This window comes from Monodon monoceros, unplaced genomic scaffold, assembly GCF_005190385.1.
Source record: "Monodon monoceros isolate NGI ecotype Baffin Bay Population unplaced genomic scaffold, NGI_Narwhal_1 Super_Scaffold_5, whole genome shotgun sequence".
In the NCBI taxonomy this organism is placed as follows: domain Eukaryota; kingdom Metazoa; phylum Chordata; class Mammalia; order Artiodactyla; family Monodontidae; genus Monodon; species Monodon monoceros.
This window is the reverse complement of record NW_021703782.1, coordinates 15,471,049-15,489,323: the sequence shown is the minus strand read 5'-3', so window position 1 is coordinate 15,489,323 and position 18,275 is coordinate 15,471,049. Positions and strand designations below refer to the sequence as shown.

The 18,275-nt window shown below is 39.4% G+C and overlaps 1 protein-coding gene across 1 annotated transcript in view; it reads left to right on the top strand.

The window, feature by feature from the left end:
• Positions 1-18,275, top strand: part of PIWIL2 (piwi like RNA-mediated gene silencing 2) — a 90,069-nt gene that overhangs the window by 9,613 nt on the left and 62,181 nt on the right. The window contains exons 9-10 of the mRNA XM_029203907.1: positions 64-144; positions 435-548. Coding sequence (XP_029059740.1) covers positions 64-144; positions 435-548 — 195 coding nt within the window. The remainder of the gene's footprint in view (positions 1-63; positions 145-434; positions 549-18,275) is intronic.

Sequence of the window (18,275 nt, the reverse complement as noted above, 5' to 3'; positions counted from 1 at the left end):
GCAATTGAACTTAATTATTTTTAATTTTTCTACTAGAAAACCCATTCTTGCTCTTTATTTCAGGGTAATGAAACTTTTAGATATGAAGCTGGTGGGGAGAAACTTCTTTGACCCTACAAGTGCTATGGTACTACAGCAATACAGGTTGGTGGTGTTCTCTTCTTCCTCACTTTTGAATGTTCTGGAAATAAATTTTTCGTTGCAATCACCATATTAGTATTTTATGATAGTGAGTACAGTTTTATGAGTTAAGTATTTTCCATAATTTAGGTTTTCAGTAAGTTCACAATGATGTTGACTTAATTTGTTTCCTGTTGCTTTCTCATTGTTATTGGGGAGGGGCAGTATCTGCTCAAAGTATTGCCTCAAATGGAGGCATGGAAATATCTGTGGTTCTTTTAGAACCCCAGCGTAAAGGCCACGTATGTCTTCAGATTGCAGATCTGGCCGGGCTATGCAGCTAGCATCCGGAGGACAGATGGAGGTCTTTTCCTGCTAGTTGATGTCTCCCATAAGGTCATTCGGAATGATTCTGTGCTGGACATCATGTGAGTGGATGGTGGCATCTACGTTTAACAAACAATTTTCTGAGAAGTTCAGTAATAGCTGGTAATAAATACAGATAAGCCATTGTTCCGTTTGGGTTTTAAATTGTAGAATAGATTGAGAATGCTGAATTGATGTGCTCTTTCTGTGAGTCCTACCAGGATAGGCATCTGAATAGAGACCTGCTGCACTTAGACTGAGGAGGAATGTATGTAAGTTTCTGGTTACGAAGACTTGGTTTAATATACACCTACCCTGAGTTCTTGTTTAAGTGTATTACTCTAGTAAATATTTATTGTAGTAAATATAGATGTGTATAATTTGTAATCGTTACATGAAATCCTGTCTTATACATAAATCTGTGTGCATCTGTGATTTTTTTAGGTTGTGTACCTAGAAGTGGAATTACTTAATGAAAAGGTCGAACATTTTAAAGACTTGAAATATTCACTATAATAAGATGTTTAAATATATATTGACCGATTACCCTCTAGAAAATTTACTTAGTTTATTTTCTCACCAGCTATGTATAACTACTGGGTGTTACCAAGCTTATGAATCTTTGCTTATCTGATAAATTCATTCATTCCATCAACATATATGTATAGCGCTCCAGTTTGTACCAGAGTTTTGGAACTTATCAGTTAACAAAACAAAGATCCCTCTCCTCATGGAGTTTGCATTGTAGTCAGGTGAGATAAATAGTAAATAATAAGCATGATAAGTAAATTGTATAGGGTACTAGAAGTGATAAGAGGTATGGAGGAAAGAAAAGATAGAACACAGGGTAGGAGAGATCAGGAGTACTAGGGGTGGGATGGAGAGGGGAGAGAGCTGTCATTTCAGTAACATGTCAAGCTCATTTGAACCAACACTTGGAACAGGTGAAGGAGTTAGCCAGGTAAATAATTGGGCTAAGGGAATTCTTGTTAGAGGGACAGCTGAGGTAAAGGCCTAAGCCAGAAATATGTCTGGCTCTTCAAGGAGCAGCAGGGAAGCCAGGGTGGCTAGAGCAGAGCAAGTGAGGTGAGGGCAGTGGAAGGATGGAGTGATGGAAGGAAGAGCTGAGGATATAGAGCTTTGTAAGTCTGTTGTCAAGAGTTTTGGTTTTAGTGTGAGTGAAACATAGGGCTTGTAGCCAAGGAGTGACACAATGTGACTTGAGTTGTTAAAGGATCCCTCTTGTTACCTACTGCGTGGAGAATAGGCTTGGTGGGATGGGGTAGAAGTGGGGAGACCAGCCAGGAAGCTCTTGTAATAATCCAGTGGAGAAATGAGGGGGTGGCAGCAGTAAAGGTGGTGAGAAGGGGTTGGCCTCTGGATATGTTCTCAAAGTAGCGTTCAATTTCCCAACTGGATGGTGGAGTGTGAGAGAAAGAGAGAGGTTAAGGAAGACTCAAACCTTTTTGACTGAATTTGTAATTATTTATTTTGTCTCTCCTAGACTCTCTCTCCTTGATAGTGGGGACCATCTCTCTTTCTCTCACATGGTACACCCAGACGTAGTTTATTCCTAGCCTGTAGTAAGTGTTCAAGAATGTTTATTACGTAAAAATAGATGTCTTTAAATTCACTCACTCTTTCTTTATGGTTACTGTCTTTGTTTTTCTACTTAGAGAGGTCTACTTGTTTTAATTTCCAGTGTTTTAAACCTTCTGGAACTTGGTGTGATGTTAGGATCATAATGATTGTTTTGGTACCGTTACACAATTTATTGAAAAACATTTTTCTTTAGATTTAAATCACTATCAAATGCTAAAATACTTGGATTTATTTCTGAATATTTCATTTTGAACCACTGGTTAAAACCAGTGTGGTACTGTTTTAATTATTGCAGTTTTATTAGGTTTTATTCTTTGTCAAGGAATTCTGTTTTCAGAATTTTTATTCTGTACCCCCCCCTTCCTCCTTCATGTGAAACTTTGAATAATTTAGTGAAAATAAGACAGAAAGTCAATTGGCAATTTGACTGATACTGACTAGGGAGAGTGTTCAGTGACGCTGGACTGGCTGCTCTTCAGCATAGCTGATAGTTAACTGTCTGGGATTCCCCTTCGCTGTGGCGCCGACGCCCTTTCCCTCTCACCACAGGTATCCTGTAGTTCGATCCCATGACGACTTCTTCCTGGTTTACCCTCTTGTTTCTGAGCTCTTACGTGTTTGAAATCTCTTTATTTTACCTTAGTTTGATTGGGCATAAAATTTGAGATTGGAGATAGTTTTCCCTCGGAATTTAAAAATCATGGTTCCATTGTTTTTTTTTTCCTTCAGTATAATCTTTATTCGTGTTCACATATTCTGTCACAGTGAGACTATTTCCTTATTTAAATTTAACTCTTTGGGTGTTCTCATAGTACCACCGTATTTGAATACACCTTATTTCTGAATTTTTCCACTTTTTCATTCTGTAGGTGAGTAAACAACCACCTCTTACACCATCCTTATATCTTTTTTACCTTATTTGTACCTTTTGAGCAAGCCCAAACTTGATTTTAGTATTGCTTCATCCCTTCTTTTTTTCATATTTTAATTTTTGATTTGATATGTTAAATGCTGTGTAGGTACTACACTTCTAAAAAATTATTATGGTTAGTAATATATTTTAGTATTGGTAAGGCAAGTCCTTCTACCTTGCTCTTATATCCACTATCTTCCTTTTTCTTTCCTATAACTATTTTTCACATTTATTTTCCAGATTAATTTCAGAATATTTTTGTTGAACTCTCCAGAAAATGCCACTGCAGTTTTGCTCCATTTTCTTTTTGCTTTCAGATTTACTGTTGAAAAAATCTAAAGCCATTCTGATTTCTTTTTTGAAATTAAGTTTATTTTTTATTGAGGTATAGTTGATTTACAGTATTATATTAGTTTCAGATGTACAATGAAGTGATTGAAAATTTTTATAGATTATACTCCATTTAAAATTATTATAAAATATTGACTATGTTCCCTGTGCTGTATGGTATATCCTTGTAGCTTATTTATTTTGTACATAATAGTTGGGACCCCCTGAATCCCATACCCTTATCTTGCCCTCCCCCCTTCCCTCTACCCACTGGTAACCACTAGTTTGTTCTAACTGTGAGTCTCTTTCTTTTTTGTTATATTCACTAGTCTGTTTTTTTAGATTCCACATGTAAGTGATAAAATGCAGTATTTGTCTTTCTCTGACTCATTTCACTAAGCATAATACCCTCCAGATCCTTCCATATTGTTGCAAATGGCAAAATTTCATTCTTTTTTCATGGCTAAGTAGTATTGCAGTGTGTGTGTGTGTGTGTGTGTGCGCGCGCGCACTTGTGTGTGTATGTGTGTGTGTATGTGTATGTATGTATCTCAGTTCTTCTTTATCTAATCATTTGTGGACACTTAGGTTACTCCCGTATCTTGGCTATTGTAAATAATAATAATGCTGTTGTGAACAGTGGTTTGCATGCATCTTTATGAATTAGTGTTTTCTTTGGATATGTACCCAGGAGTGGAATTGCTGGCTCATATGATATATTTTTAGTTTTTTGAGGAACCTCAATACTGTTTTCCTCAGAGGCTGCACAAATTTATATTCTCACCAACAGTGTACAGAGGTTCCCTTTCCTCCACATCCTTGTCAACATTTGCTATCTGTGGTCTTTTTTTTTCTTTTTTAAATTTATTTTATTTATTTATTATTTTTGGCTGCATTGGGTCTTCTTTGCTACGCGTGGGCTCTCTCTAGTTACAGCAAGTGGGGGCTACTCTTCATTGTGTGTGGGCTTCTCACTGCAGTGGCTTGTCTTGTTGCAGAGCATGGGCTCTAGGCGCACGGGCTTCAGTAGTTGTGGCACACGGGCTTCAGTAGTTGTGGCTCGTGGGCTCAAGAGCGCAGGCTCAGTAGTTGTGGCTCAGTAGTTGTGGCGCTCGGGCTTAGTTGCTCTGTGGCATGTGGGATGTTCCTGGACCAGGGCTCGAACACGTGTTGCCTGCATTGGCAGGCAGATTCTTAACCACTGTACCACCAGGGAAGCCCCATCTGTGGTCTTTTTGATGATAGCCATTTTGACAAGTGTGAGGTGCTATTTCATTGTGTTTTCTATGTTTTTTTTTTAACATTTTTATTGGAGTATAATTGCTTTACAGTGTTGTGTTAGCTTCTGCTGTATAACAAAATGAATCAGCTATGTGCATACATATATCCCCATATCCACTCCCTCTTGCATCTTCCTCCCACCCTCCTTATCCCTCCCCTCTAGGTGGTCGTAAAGCACTGAGCTGATCTCCCTGTGCGATACAGCTGTTTCCCACTAGCTATCTGTTTTACATTTGGTAGTGTATATATGTCAGTGCTATTCTCTCACTTCGTCCCAGCTTACCCTTCCCCCTCCCCGTGTCCTCAAGTCCATTTTCTACATCTGTGTCTTTATTCCTGTCCTGCCCCTAGGTTCATCAGAACCAATTTTTTCTTTTTAGATTCCATATATATGTGTTAGCATATGATACTTGTTTTTCTCTTTCTGACTTACTTCATTCTGTGTGACAGACTCTAGGTCCATCCACCTCACTACAGAGAACTCAGTTTCGTTTCTTTTTATGGCTGAGTAATATTCCATTGTACATATGTACCACATCTTCTTTATCCATTCATCTGTTGATGGACACTTAGGTTGCTTCCATATCCTGGCTATTGTACATAGTGCTGGAATGAACATTGTGGTACATGACTCTTTTTGAATTATGGTTTTCTCAGGGTATATGCCCAGTAGTGGGATTGCTGGATCATATGGTAATTCTATTTTTAGTTTTTAAGAAACCTCCATACTGTTCTCCATAGTGTATCAACTTGCATTCCCACCAACAGTGCAAGAGGGTTCCCTTTTCTCCACACCCTCTCCAGCATTTATTGTTTGTAGATTTTTTGATGATGGCCATTCTGCCCAGTATGAGGTGATACCTCATTGTAGTTTTGATTTGCATTTCTCTAATGATTAGTGATGTTGAGCATCTTTTCATGTGTTTGTTGGCAATCTGCATATCTTCTTTGGAGAAATGTCTTTTTAGGTCTTCTGTCCATTTTTGGATTGAGTTGTTTTTTTGATGTTGAGCTGCGTGAGCTGCTTGTATATTTTGGAGATAATTCCTTTGTCAGTTGCTCTGTTTGCAAATATTTTCTCCCATTCTGAGGGTTGTCTTTTCGTCTTTTTTATGGTTTCCTTTGCTATGCAAAAGCTTTTAAGTTTCATTAGGTCCCATTTGTTTATTTTTGTTTTTATTTCCATTTCTCTAGGAGGGGGTTCAAAAAGGATCTTGCTGTGATTTATGTCATAGAGTGTTCTGCTTCTGTTTTCCACTAAGAGTTTTATAGCATCTGGCCTTACATTTAGGTTTTTAATCCATTTTGAGTTTATTTTTGTGTATGGTGTTAGGGAGTGTTCTAATTTCATTCTTTTACATGTAGCTGGCCAGCTTTCTGAGCCCCAGTTATTGAAGAGGCTGTCTTTTCTCCATTGTATATTCTTGCCTCCTTTATCAAAGATAAAGTGACCATATGTGCATGGGTTTATCTGTGGGCTTTCTATCCTGTTCCATTGATCTTTATTTCTGTTTTTGTGCCTGTACTATACTATCTTGATTACTGTAGCTTCGTAGTATAGTCTGAAGTCCAGGAGCCTGATTCCTCCAGCTCCGTTTTTCTTTCTCAAGATTGCTTTAGCTCTTCGGGGTCTTTTGTGTTTCCATACAAATTGTGAAATTTTTTGTTCTAGTTCTGTGAAAAATGCTGTTGGTAGTTTGATAGGGATTGCATTGAATCTGTAGATTGCTTTGGGTAGTATAGTCATTTTCACAATGTTCGTTCTTCCTTTCCAAGAACATAGTATATCTCTCCATCTGTTTGTATTATCTTTAATTTCTTTCATCAGTGTCTTATAGTTTTCTGCATACAGGTCTTTTGTCTCCCTAGGTAGGTTTATTCCTAGGTATTTTATTCTTTTTGTTGCAATGGTAAATGGGAGTGTTTCCTTAATTTCTTTTTCAGAGTTTTCATCATTAGTGTATAGGAATGTGAGAGATTTCTGTGCATTAATTTTGTATCCTGCTACTTTACCAAATTCATTGATTAGTTCTAGTAGTTTTCTGGTGGCATCTTTAGGGTTCTCTATGTATAGTATAGTATCATGTCATCTGCAGACAGTGACAGTTTTACTTCTTTTCTGATTTGGATTCCTTTTATTTCTTTTTTTTCTCTGATTGCTGTGGCTAGGACTTCCAAAACTATGTTGAAAAATAGTGGTGAGAGTGGGCAACCTTGTCTTGTTCCTGATCTTAGAGGAAATGGTTTCAGTTTTTCACCATTGAGAACAATGGTGGCTGTGGGTTTGTCATTATATGGCCTTTATTATGTTGAGGTAGGTTCCCTCTATGCCTACTTTCTAGAGAGTTTTTATCATAAGTGGATGTTGAATTTTGTCGAAAGCTTTTTCTGCATCTACTGAGATGATCATATGATTTTTATTCTTCAGTTTGTTAATGTGGTGTGTCACACTGATTGATTTGTGGATATTGAGCCATCCCTGGAATAAAGCCCACTTGATCATGGTATATACATCCTTTTAATGTATTGTTGAATTCAGTTTGCTAATATCTTGTTGAGAATTTTTGTATCTATATTTTTCAGTGATATTGGCCTATAATTTTCTTTTTTGGGGATATCTTTGTGTGGATTTGGTATCAAGGCGATACTGGCCTTATAGAATGAGTTCAGAATTTGCCTTCCTTTGCAAGTTTTTGCAGCAATTTGGGAAGGATAGGTGTTAACTCTTGTATAAATTTTTGATAGAATTCACCTGTGAAGCCATCTGGTCCTGGACTTTTGTTTGTTGTGAGTTTTTTTATTATTGAAATTTCATTACTGGTAATTGGTCTGCTCAGATTGTCCATTTCTTCCTGGTTCAGTCTTGTGAAATTGTACATTTCTAGGAATTTGTCTATTTCATCTATGTTGTCCATTTTATTCACATAGTTGTTTGTAATAATCTCTTGTAATCCTTTGTATTTCTGTGGTGACAGTGTAACTTCTTTTTCACTTCTGATTTTATTGATCTGGGCACTCTTTTTTTCTTGATGTGTCTAGCTAAAGGTTTATCTATTCAGAGAACCAGCTCTTAGTTTCATTAATCCTTTCTGTTGCCTTTTTAGTCTCTATTTCGTTTATTTCTGCTGTGTTCTTTATGATTTCTCTCCTTCTACTGACTTTGGATTTTGTTTGTTCTTCTTTTTCTAGTTCCTTTAGGTGTAGGGTTAGGTTGTTTCTTTGAGATTTTTCTTGTTTCTTGAGATAGGCTTGTATCACTATAAACTTTCCTGTTAGAACTACTTTTGCTGTGTCCCATAGATTTTGGATCATTGTGGGTTTTTTTCCGTTTGTCTTCAGGTATTTTTAAAATTTCTTCAGTGCCGCCTTTTTTAGTAGCTTATTGTTCAGCCTCTACGTGTTTGGTTTTTTGCAGTTTTCTTTTCTTTGTAGTTGATTTCTAGTCTCATAGTGTTATAGTCAGAAAATATGCTTGATATGATTTCAGTTTTCTTAAATTTACTGAGAATTGTTCTGTAGCCTAGCATGTGATGTACCCTGGAGAATGTTCCATATGCACTTGAAAAGAATGTGTATTCTGCTGCTCTTGGATGGAATGTTCTATATATATCTATTAAGTTCATCTGGTCTAATGTGTCATTTAAGGCCAGTGTTTCCTTACTAATTTTCTTTCTGGATGATCTGTCCATTGATGTACGTGGGGTGTTAAAATCTCCTACTATTATCGTGTTACTGCCAATTTCTCCCTTTATGTCTGTTCGTACTTTTTTATGTGTTTAAGTGCTCCCATGTTGGTTGCATGTATATTTATAATCGTTTTATCTTCTTCTTGGCTTGATCCCTTGATCATTATGTAGTGTTCTTCTTTGTCTCTTTTAACAGTCTTTGTTTTTAAAGTCTGTTTTGTCTGATATATGTATTGCTACCCTGGCTTTCTTTTGATTTCCATTTGCACAGAATACTTTTCCATCATCTCACTTTCAGTCTGTGTATCTCTGTAGATCTAAAGTGAGTGTCTTGTAAGCAACATATGTATGGGTCTTGTTTTTGTATCCACTCAGCTCCTCTGTCTTTTGATTGGATCATTTGGTGCCTTTACATTTAAAGTAATTATTGGTAGGTATGTACATATTGCCATTCTTTTAATTGTTTTGGGTTGTTTTTATTGTTCTTTTTTGTTATGTTTTTCTGCTTTTGTTCTCTTCCCTTGTGATTTAATGACTATCTTTAGTGTTATGTTTGGATTCCTTTTTCTTTTTTGTGTATATCTATTATGGATTTTTGGGTTGTGTTTATCATGAGGTTTATATATATGATTATTTTAAGTTGCTGCTGTCTTAATTTCAAACACATTTTAATAGCGCTGCATTTTTTACTCCTCTCCCCCAATGATTACTGTTTTTGATATCATATTTTTATCTTTTTGTTTTGTGTATCACTTAACTACTTACTGTGGATATAGAGGATTTTACTGCTTTTGTCTTTTAACCTTCCTACTAGCTTTGTATGTGGTTGATTTACTACTTTTACTGTATATTTACCTTTACCAGTGAGCTTTCTTCTTTCATAATTTTCATGTTTGTAGTTGTGGCTTTTTCTTTTTTGCTTAGAGAAATCCCTTTAACATTTCTTGTAAAGCTGGTTTGGTGGTGCTGAACTCTTTTAGCTTTTGCTTGTCTATAAAGCTTTTGATTTCTTCATGAAATCTGAACAAGAGCCTTGCTGGTCAGAGTGTCCTTGGTTTTAGATTTTCCCCTTTCATCACTTTAAATATATTATGCCACTCCGCCCCCCCTTTTTTTTTTCTGGGAGAGGGAAGGATTTATTATTACTTGCAGCAAGTAAGGAGAACACCGGGGTTGTTTCCCAAAGCAGTGTCTCCTGTGCCACTCCCTTCTGGCTTGCAGAGTTTCTGCTGAAAAGTCAGTTGATAGCCTTACGGGAGTTCCTTTGTATGTAACTTGTTGCTTTTCCCTGGCTGCTTTTAGTATTCTCTTTTTATCTTTAATTTTTGCCATTGTAATTACAGTGTGTCTTGGTATGGTCCTCTTTGGGTTGATCCTATTTGGGACTCTCTGGTGCTTCCTGGACCTGGATGTCTGTTTCCTTTCCCACGTTAGGGGGATTTTCAGCTATTATGTGTTCAGATATGCTCTCTACCCCCTTTCTTTCTCTCTTCTTTTGGGACCCCTATAATGCGAATGTTATTGCAATTGATGTTGTCCCAGAGATCTCTTAAATTGTCCTCATTTCTTCTTATTCTTTTTGCTTTTTTTTTGGTTCAGCTTCAGTGATTTGCACTACTCAGACTTACAGCTTGCTGATCCATTCCTCTGTATCATTTAATCTACTGTTGATTCCATCTAGTATATATTTCATCTCAGTTACTGTATTCTTTAGCTCCTTTTGATTTTCCTTTATGTATTCTAACTCGTTTTTAAACTCCTCACTCTGTTCATCCATTCTTCTACTGAGTTCTTTGATCATCTTTATGGTCATTACCTTGAACTATTTACTAGGTGGATTGCCTGTCTGCACTTCACTTAGTTCTGGTTTTATCTTGTTCCTTCATTTGGGCCATGTTCCTCTGTCACCTCGTTTTGCCTAACTTGCTATTTCTATGTATCTGGTAGGTTGGTTATATTTCCTGACTTTGGTAGAGTGGCTTTTTTTGGAGACATTCTATGTGTCCCAGCAGCTTGGTCCCCTCTGGTCTATATGCCCTATGGGTGTCCCCATGTGGGCTGCATGGGTCCTTCAGTTGTGGCGGACTGACTATTGTGGGTGGTCTGGTAGGCGTGGCTGGCCCTGGTCCAGTTGGTTGCCAGGCCCTGCATTGTGCAGAGGCTGCCAGCCTCTGACTGGCATGACCAGTCACAAGGTGGCTGGCTGTGGAACTCCAGGGTGTCCTGGGACGAGTGCTGGCTCACTGGTGAGCACAGCTGGCTTCTGGCATGGGTGTTGGTGAGACTGGTGTTCCCAGATGATTGGGGCTGGTTCCTGACACAGCTGACTGCAGGTTCTGGGGTGTCCTAAGGCTGATGCCAGCCTATTGGTGAGTGGGACTGGATCCTGGAGTGGTTGGTTGAAGAGTCCAAGGTATCTTAGAGCTGGTGTTGGCCTGCTAGTGGGTAGGGCTGGGGCCCAGGACCTCCTGGGGCTGTGTCAGCCTGCTGGTATTCAGGAATGGGGCCCAGGGGGTCCTAGGGATAGTGCTGGCTCACTGGTGTGTGGAGCCAGGTCATAGGCCATCTGGTGGAGAAGGTCATGTCCAGTGGTGGCTGTGAGCTCAGGAGGGTCTTAAGGTAGCCTGCCTGCTGGTGGATGTGGCTGTTTCCCTGCCTGGGTAGTTGCCAGGTCTGAGGTATCCCAGTACTGGTGCCTACAGGCTGGTGGGTGAGGTGTGGGGTTGGGTCCTGAGGCTGACAAGCTAGAGGGAGGATTCCAAAGTGGTGCTTACCAGCACCAGTGTTCATGTGGTAGAACAAGCTCCCCAAAATGCTGCCAGGGTCCGTGTGCCTAGTGTGAGCTGCAGTTGCTTCTTGCCTCTCTGGGAGACTGTCCAGATAAGCAGGTAGGTCTGGTCCAGGCTCCTTTCAAATTACTGCTTCTGCCCTGGGTCCTAGAGTATGTGAGATTTTGTGTGAGCCCTTTAAGAGTGGAGTCTCTATTCCCCACAGCCCGTTGGATCGCCTGAAAATAAGCCCCACTGGCCTTCTAAGCGAAACATTCTGGGTGCTCATCTTCCTAGTGTAGGACCCTTGTGCAGGGAAGCCCAGTGCAGGGCTCAGACCTTCACTCCTTGGGGAGAACTTCTGCAATTGTAATTATCCTCCTGTTTGTGGGCTACCCACCCAGGGGTATGGGACTTGATTATATCAGAACTCCATTCCTCCTACCCATCTCATTGTGCTTCCTTCTTTATATCATCAGTTGTAGAAGATAATTTTCTGGTAGAGTCCCGTCTTTCTTATCAGTAGTGCTCTGTATATAGTTGTAATATTGGTGTGTCCATGAGAGGAGGTGAGCTCAGAGTCTTCCTTCTCTGCCATCTTCTATTCTGATTTCTTTTTTTTTTCTTTTCTTTTTTTTTTTTTTGCGGTATGCGGGCCTCTCACTGTTGTGGCCTCTCCCGCTGCGTGCTCCGGACGCGCAGGCTCAGTGGTCATGGCTCACGGGCCCAGCCGCTCCGTGGCATGTGTGATCTTCCCGGACCGGGGCACGAACCCGTGTCCCCTGCATCGGCAGGTGGACTCTCAACCACTGCGCCACCAGGGAAGCCCTTCCATTCTGATTTCTGATTCCAGAATCTGTGTTTCTCCCACATGCTCCCTTGGGAGTTTTGGGAGCCCCTCTTTACTCCAGTATTCTGAAATTTTATTTGTTCTTCATTTCTTCTGCATCTCTTAGGATTCTTATTTTCCCTTTGCTTGAAGAACCGCCTGTAGTATCTCCTTTAGTGTGGAATCTGCTAATGACATATCTTTTTTTTTGTTTAAGGTATAATATCTTTTTTTTTTTTTGCCTTTGGTTTTCAGCAGTCTCGCTATTCAGGCATTCCTCATTTTATTGCGCTATGCATTATGGTGTTTTTTTACAGGTTGAAGGTTTGTGGCAACCCTGCATCAAAAAAGTCTGTTGGCACCATTTTTCTAACAACATTTGCTCACTTTGTGTGTCTCTGTCATATTTTGATAATTTTCACAATATTTCAAACTTTTTATCATTATTATGTTTGTTATGGTGATCTGCGATCAATGATCTTTGATATTACTATTGCAGAAAGATTACAACTGGCTGAAGGCTCAGATGATGGTTAGCATTTTTTAGCAATAAAGTATTTTTAAATTAAGATACGTACAATTTTTAGACAACCCGTGTCCCCTGCATTGGCAGGCAGACTCTCAACCACTGCGCCACCAGGGAAGCCCTCACTTTCATTTTTGAAAGATATTTTTGATGAGTATGGAATCTTAGCTTAAAATTTTTTTCTTTCAGAGCTTCAAAGATGGCACTCCTCTTCTGGCTTTCCATGTCTCCACAAAGAAGTTTGCTATCATTCTTATCTGTGTTATCCTGCATAATTTTTCTTCTTAGACTGTTTTTCAGATTAAACCAACTTGATTTAATCAATTTGATTAAAGACTGCCTTCAGTTTTCTTTATATTTTTTAAATTACTGGGGCTCATTGAACATCTGTGAGTTTACAGTTTCATCAGATGCAACTTTTACATGCACTAGGAAACCAGAAATTTTGAGGGACTTGCTTTGTAATACTCGCTTTATTGCAGTTGTCTGTAACTTAACCGCAGTATCTCTGAGGAATACCTGTAATGTGTCTAGATGTGGTTTCCCAGTATTTCTGCTGCTTGGCCCTTCTGTAGTCAACTCCACCTGCCCCCCCCTCCCGAGTGTGGGCTGGATTTATTGACTTGTTTCTAAATAATGAAATATGGCAACAGCCAACCCAATTAAAAAATGGTCAGAAGACCTAAATAGACATTTCTCCAAAGAAGACATACAGATGGCCAACAGACACATGGAAAGATGCTCAAAATCGCTAATTATTAGAGAAATGCAAATCAAAACTAGAGAAATGCAAATTAAAGCTACAATGAAGTATCACCTCACTCCGGTCAGAATGGCCATCATCAAAAAGTCTACAAATAATAAATGCTGGAGAGAGTGTGGAGTAAAAGGCACCCACCTCTACACTGTCGGTGGGAATGTAAATTGGTGCAGCCACAATGGACAACAGTATAGAGGAACCTCCATTACTTAAAAAACTAAAAATAGAGTTACCATATGATCCACAAGTTCCATTCCTGGGCATATATGCAGAGAAAACTCTAATTTGAAAAGATACATGTACCCCAATGTTCACAGCAGCACTGTTTACAATAGCCAAGACATGGAAGCAACCTAAATGACCACTGACAGATAAATGGATAAAGATGTGGTGTGTGTGTATACACACACACATACACACACACACAGTGGAATATTACTCAGCCATAAAAAAGGATGAAATAATGCCACTTGCAGCAGCATGGCTGGACCCAGAGATCATCATATTAAGTGAAGTAAGTCAACAGAGAAAGACAAATATCATATGATATGACTTATATGTAGAATCTTAAAAAAAAAGTTACAAATGAACTTATCTACAAACGAGAAATAGACTCACAGACATAAAAAAACAAACTCATGGTTACCAAAGGGGAAAGATGGGGAGGGATAAATTAGGAGTTTAAAATTAATATATACACACTACTGTATACAAAATAAACAACAAGGATCTTCTGTATAACACAGAGAACTATATTCAATATCTTGTAATAACTTATAATGGAAAAGAATCTGAAAAAGAATAGATATATATGTATGACTGAATCACTTGGCTGTCCATGTGAAACTAACACAACATTGTGAATCAACTATACTACAGTTTAAAAAAAAATATGGCAGGGCTTCCCTGGTGGCGCAGTGGTTGAGAGTCCGCCTGCCGATGCACGGGACACGGGCTCGTGCCCCGGTCCAGGAAGATCCCACATGCCGCGGAGCGGCTGGGCCCGTGAGCCATGGCCGCTGAGCCTGCGCGTCTGGAGCCTGTGCTCTGCAATGGGAGAGGCCACAACAGTGAGAGGCCCGCGTACCGCAAAAAAAAAAAAAAATGACAAAAGGGATTGGAAAGAATATTACTTTAAAAAAAATTGAGATGTAATTGACATATGTCATATTAATTTCAGGTGTACAACATAATGTATGTATATATTGCAAAATGATCACCCCAGTAAGTCTTGTTAACATCCATTACCAGACATGAACAAAGTTTTTCTTGTGGTGAGAACTTTTAAGATTTGAAAGCAACTTTCAAATATACAGTATACTATTATTAACTATAGTCACCATGTTGTACATTACAACCCCAGGACATATTTATTTTATAACTGGAAATTTGTACCTTTTGACCACCTTCACCCATTTTACCTATTTCCTACCCCCTGCATCTGGCAAGCACCAATCTGTTCTCTGTATGAATTGAAGGTTTGGTGTCTCCCTTCCTCCCTCCCTCTCTCCCTCCCTTCCTTCCTTCCTTCCGTCCTTCCTTCCTCCCTCCCTCCCTCCCTCTCTCCCTCCCTTCCTTTCTGTTAGATTTCACACATACGTGAAATCATACAGTATTTGTCTTTCTCTGTCTGCCTTATTTCACTTAACATAAATGCCCTTGAGGTCCATTCGTGTTGTCACAAATGGCAGGATTTCCTTCTTTTCTTTATAGCTGAATAATATTGCATTGTGTGTGTGTGTGTATACATATATATACGTTTCCTTTTTCCATTCATCTATTCATGGACACCTATGATGCTTCTAGGTCTTGGCTTTTGTAAGTAATGCAGCAAATATGGTAGTGTATATATCTTTTTGAGTTAGTGTTTTTATTTCCTTCAGATAAATTCCCAGAAGTGGAATTGCTGAATCATATGGTAGTTCTATTTTTAGTTTTTTGAGGACCCTCCATTCTGTTTTTCATAGTGGCTGCACCAATTTACATTCCCACCAAAGTGTATAAGGGTTCCCTTTTCTGCACATCCTCACCAACACTTGTTTCTTGTATTGTTGATAATAGCCATTCTAAGAGGTGTGAGGTGATCTCGTGGTTTTGATTTGCATTTCCTTGATGATTAGTGATGTTGAGCATGTTTTCATGTACCTGTTGGCCATTTGTATGTCTTTTTTGGAAGAATATCTGTTCAGATTCTTTGCCCATTCTTTAATCAGATTGTTTGCTTTTTTTTTTGCTATTGAGTTATGTGAGTTTTTTATATATTTTGGATATTAACCCCTTATCAGATATGTGATTTGCAAATACTTTCTCCCATTCTGTAGGTTGTCTTTTCATTTTGTTGATGGTTTCCTTTGCTGTGCAGAAGCTTTTGGGTTTGTTTGTTTTTTTTAAAGAGAAATGGGTGTTTTTTTTTTTAATTAATTAATTTTTGACTGCATTGGGTCTTTGTTGCTGCGTGTGGGCTTTCTCTAGTTGTGGTGAGCGGGGGCTACTCTTCCTTGCGGTGTGCGGGCTTCTCATTGCAGTGGCTTCTCTTGTTGCGGAGCATGGGCTCTAGGTGTACGGGCTTCAGTAGTTGCGGCTCACGGGCTCTAGAGCACAGGCTCAGTAGTTGTGGCGCATGGGCTTTGTGCTCCGCGGCATGTGGGATCTTCCCGGACCACGGATTGAACCCGTGTCCCCTGCATTGGCAGGCGGATTCTTAACCACTGCGCCACCAGGGAAGTCCCAATCTTTTTGGTTTGGTGTAGTCCTACTTGTTAATTTTGCCTTTGTTGCCTTTGCTTTTGGTGTCAATGGATGTCACTTCTGAAGTGAGATTTTAAACAGACTATGGTGTCTGTCTTGGGTGCTCTCTCTTGCTGTCTCAGGTCACTCACCCTGGGGAAGCCAGCTGCCAGGTTGTGGAGCACCCCAATGAAGTGAGCTTAGAACCAGATCCTCCTTCAGTTGAGGCTTGAGATGTCTGCAGCCCTCGTTGACACCTTGCTTGCAGCCTTGTGCAGGATGCTGAACCAGAGGCACCCAATTAAGCCACACTCAAATTACTGACCCAGTGAAACTGTGAAGTAATTAATATGTGTGATATATATATATATATTTAATATTGACATATGTCGTGAATTTTTAAATTTATTTATTTATTTATTTATGGCTGTGTTGGATCTTCGTTTCTGTGCGAGGGCTTTCTCTAGTTGTGGCAAGCGAGGGCCACTCTTCATCGCGGTGCACGGGCCTCTCACTATCGCGCCCTTTCTTGTTGCAGAGCACAGGCTCCAGACGTGCAGGCTCAGTAATTGTGGCTCACGGGCCCAGTTGCTCCGCGGCATGTGGGATCTTCCCAGACCAGGGCTCAAACCCGTGTCCCCTGCATTGGCAGGCAGATTCGCAACCACTGCGCCACCAGGGAAGCCCTGTGTGTGATATTTTTTAACAGCTTTATTAAGACATGATTCACACACCATTCAGTTCACCCATTTTAACTGTGGCTTAGTATATTCACATAGCTGTACATCCATCTGAACAGTCAATTTTAGAACATTTTCATGGCCTCAAAAAGAAATCCTGGGGCTTCCCTAGTGGCACAGTGGTTAAGAATCCGCCTGCCCATGTAGGGGACATGGGTTCGAGCCCTGGTCTGGGAAGATCCCACAATGCCGCGGAGCAACTAAGCCTGTGCACCACAACTACTGAAACCCACACGCCTAGAGCTCGTGCTCCACAGCAAGAGAAGCCACTGCAATGAGAAGCCCACGCACCACAACAAAGAGTAGACCCCGCTCACCACAACTAGAGAAAAGCTCGTGCACAGCAACAAAGACCCAACGCAGCCAAAAATAAGTAAAATAAATAAATTTATTAAAAAAATAGAAAAAGAAATCTGCACCCCTTAGCCATCACTTTTTAATTCCCTCATTTTCCCCCAGACATAGGCAACCACTGATATACTTTCTATATCTATAGATTGGCCTATTCTGGACATTTCATGTAAATAGGATCACATAGTATATGTGTAATAATCTTTCACTTAGCAATGTTTTCAGGGTTCATACGTGTTGTGGCCTGTATAGGTACTTCATTCCTTTTCAGTGGCTGAATAATATTGCATTGAATGGTTGTATCTTATTTTTTTTTATACATTCGTTTACAGACATTTGAGTTATTTTCACTTCGGGGGCTATTATGAATAATGCTACTATGAACATTCATGTGCAAGTGTTTCTTGTAGACTTACGTTTTCATCTCTTCTGTAGATACCTACAAGTGGAATTGCTGGATCATGTGTTAGCTTTATGTTTCACCATTTGAGGAACCGCCACACTGTTTTCCAAAGTGGCTGTACTGTTTTACATTCCCATCAGCAGTGTGTGAGGGTTCCGATTTGTCCATATCCTCACCAACACTTATTATTATCTGTGTTTATGATTCTGATCACCCAAGTGGATGGGAAATGGTGTGGTTTTGATTTGCATTTCCTTGATGATTAATGATGTTGAAAATCTGTTTATGTGCTTATTGGCTATTTGTATATCTTCTTTGAAGAAATGTCTATTCAGATCCTTTGCCTGCTTTTTAAATTGAGTCATTTGCCTTTTTATTATTGAGTTGCAAGATTTCTTTATACATTCAAGATACAAGTCTCTGATCAGATACATGATTTGGAAATGTTTTCTTATTCTGTAGGTTTTCTTCAGTTTCTTGATAGTGTCATTTGAAACACAAAAATTTTCAGTCTCATGAAGTCCAGTTTATCTGTTTTTTCTTTTGCTGCTTGTGTTCCTGGTGTCATGTAAAAATCCATTGCAAAATCTGAGGCCATAAAGATTTACCCCTATGTTTTCTTCTAAGAGTTTTACAGTTTTAGCTCTTATATTTAGGTCTTTATTTTGAATAACTTTTTGTATGTGGTATGAGGTAGGGGTCCAACTTCATTCTTTTGCATGTGGATATCCAGTTATTTCAGCACCATTTATTGGAAAGACTGTTCTTTCCAACACTGAATGTTCTTGGCACCCTTGTTGAAAATCACTTCAACACATGGGTTTATTTCTGGACTCTCAGTTCTGTTCCATTGGTTTATATGACTGTCTTTAA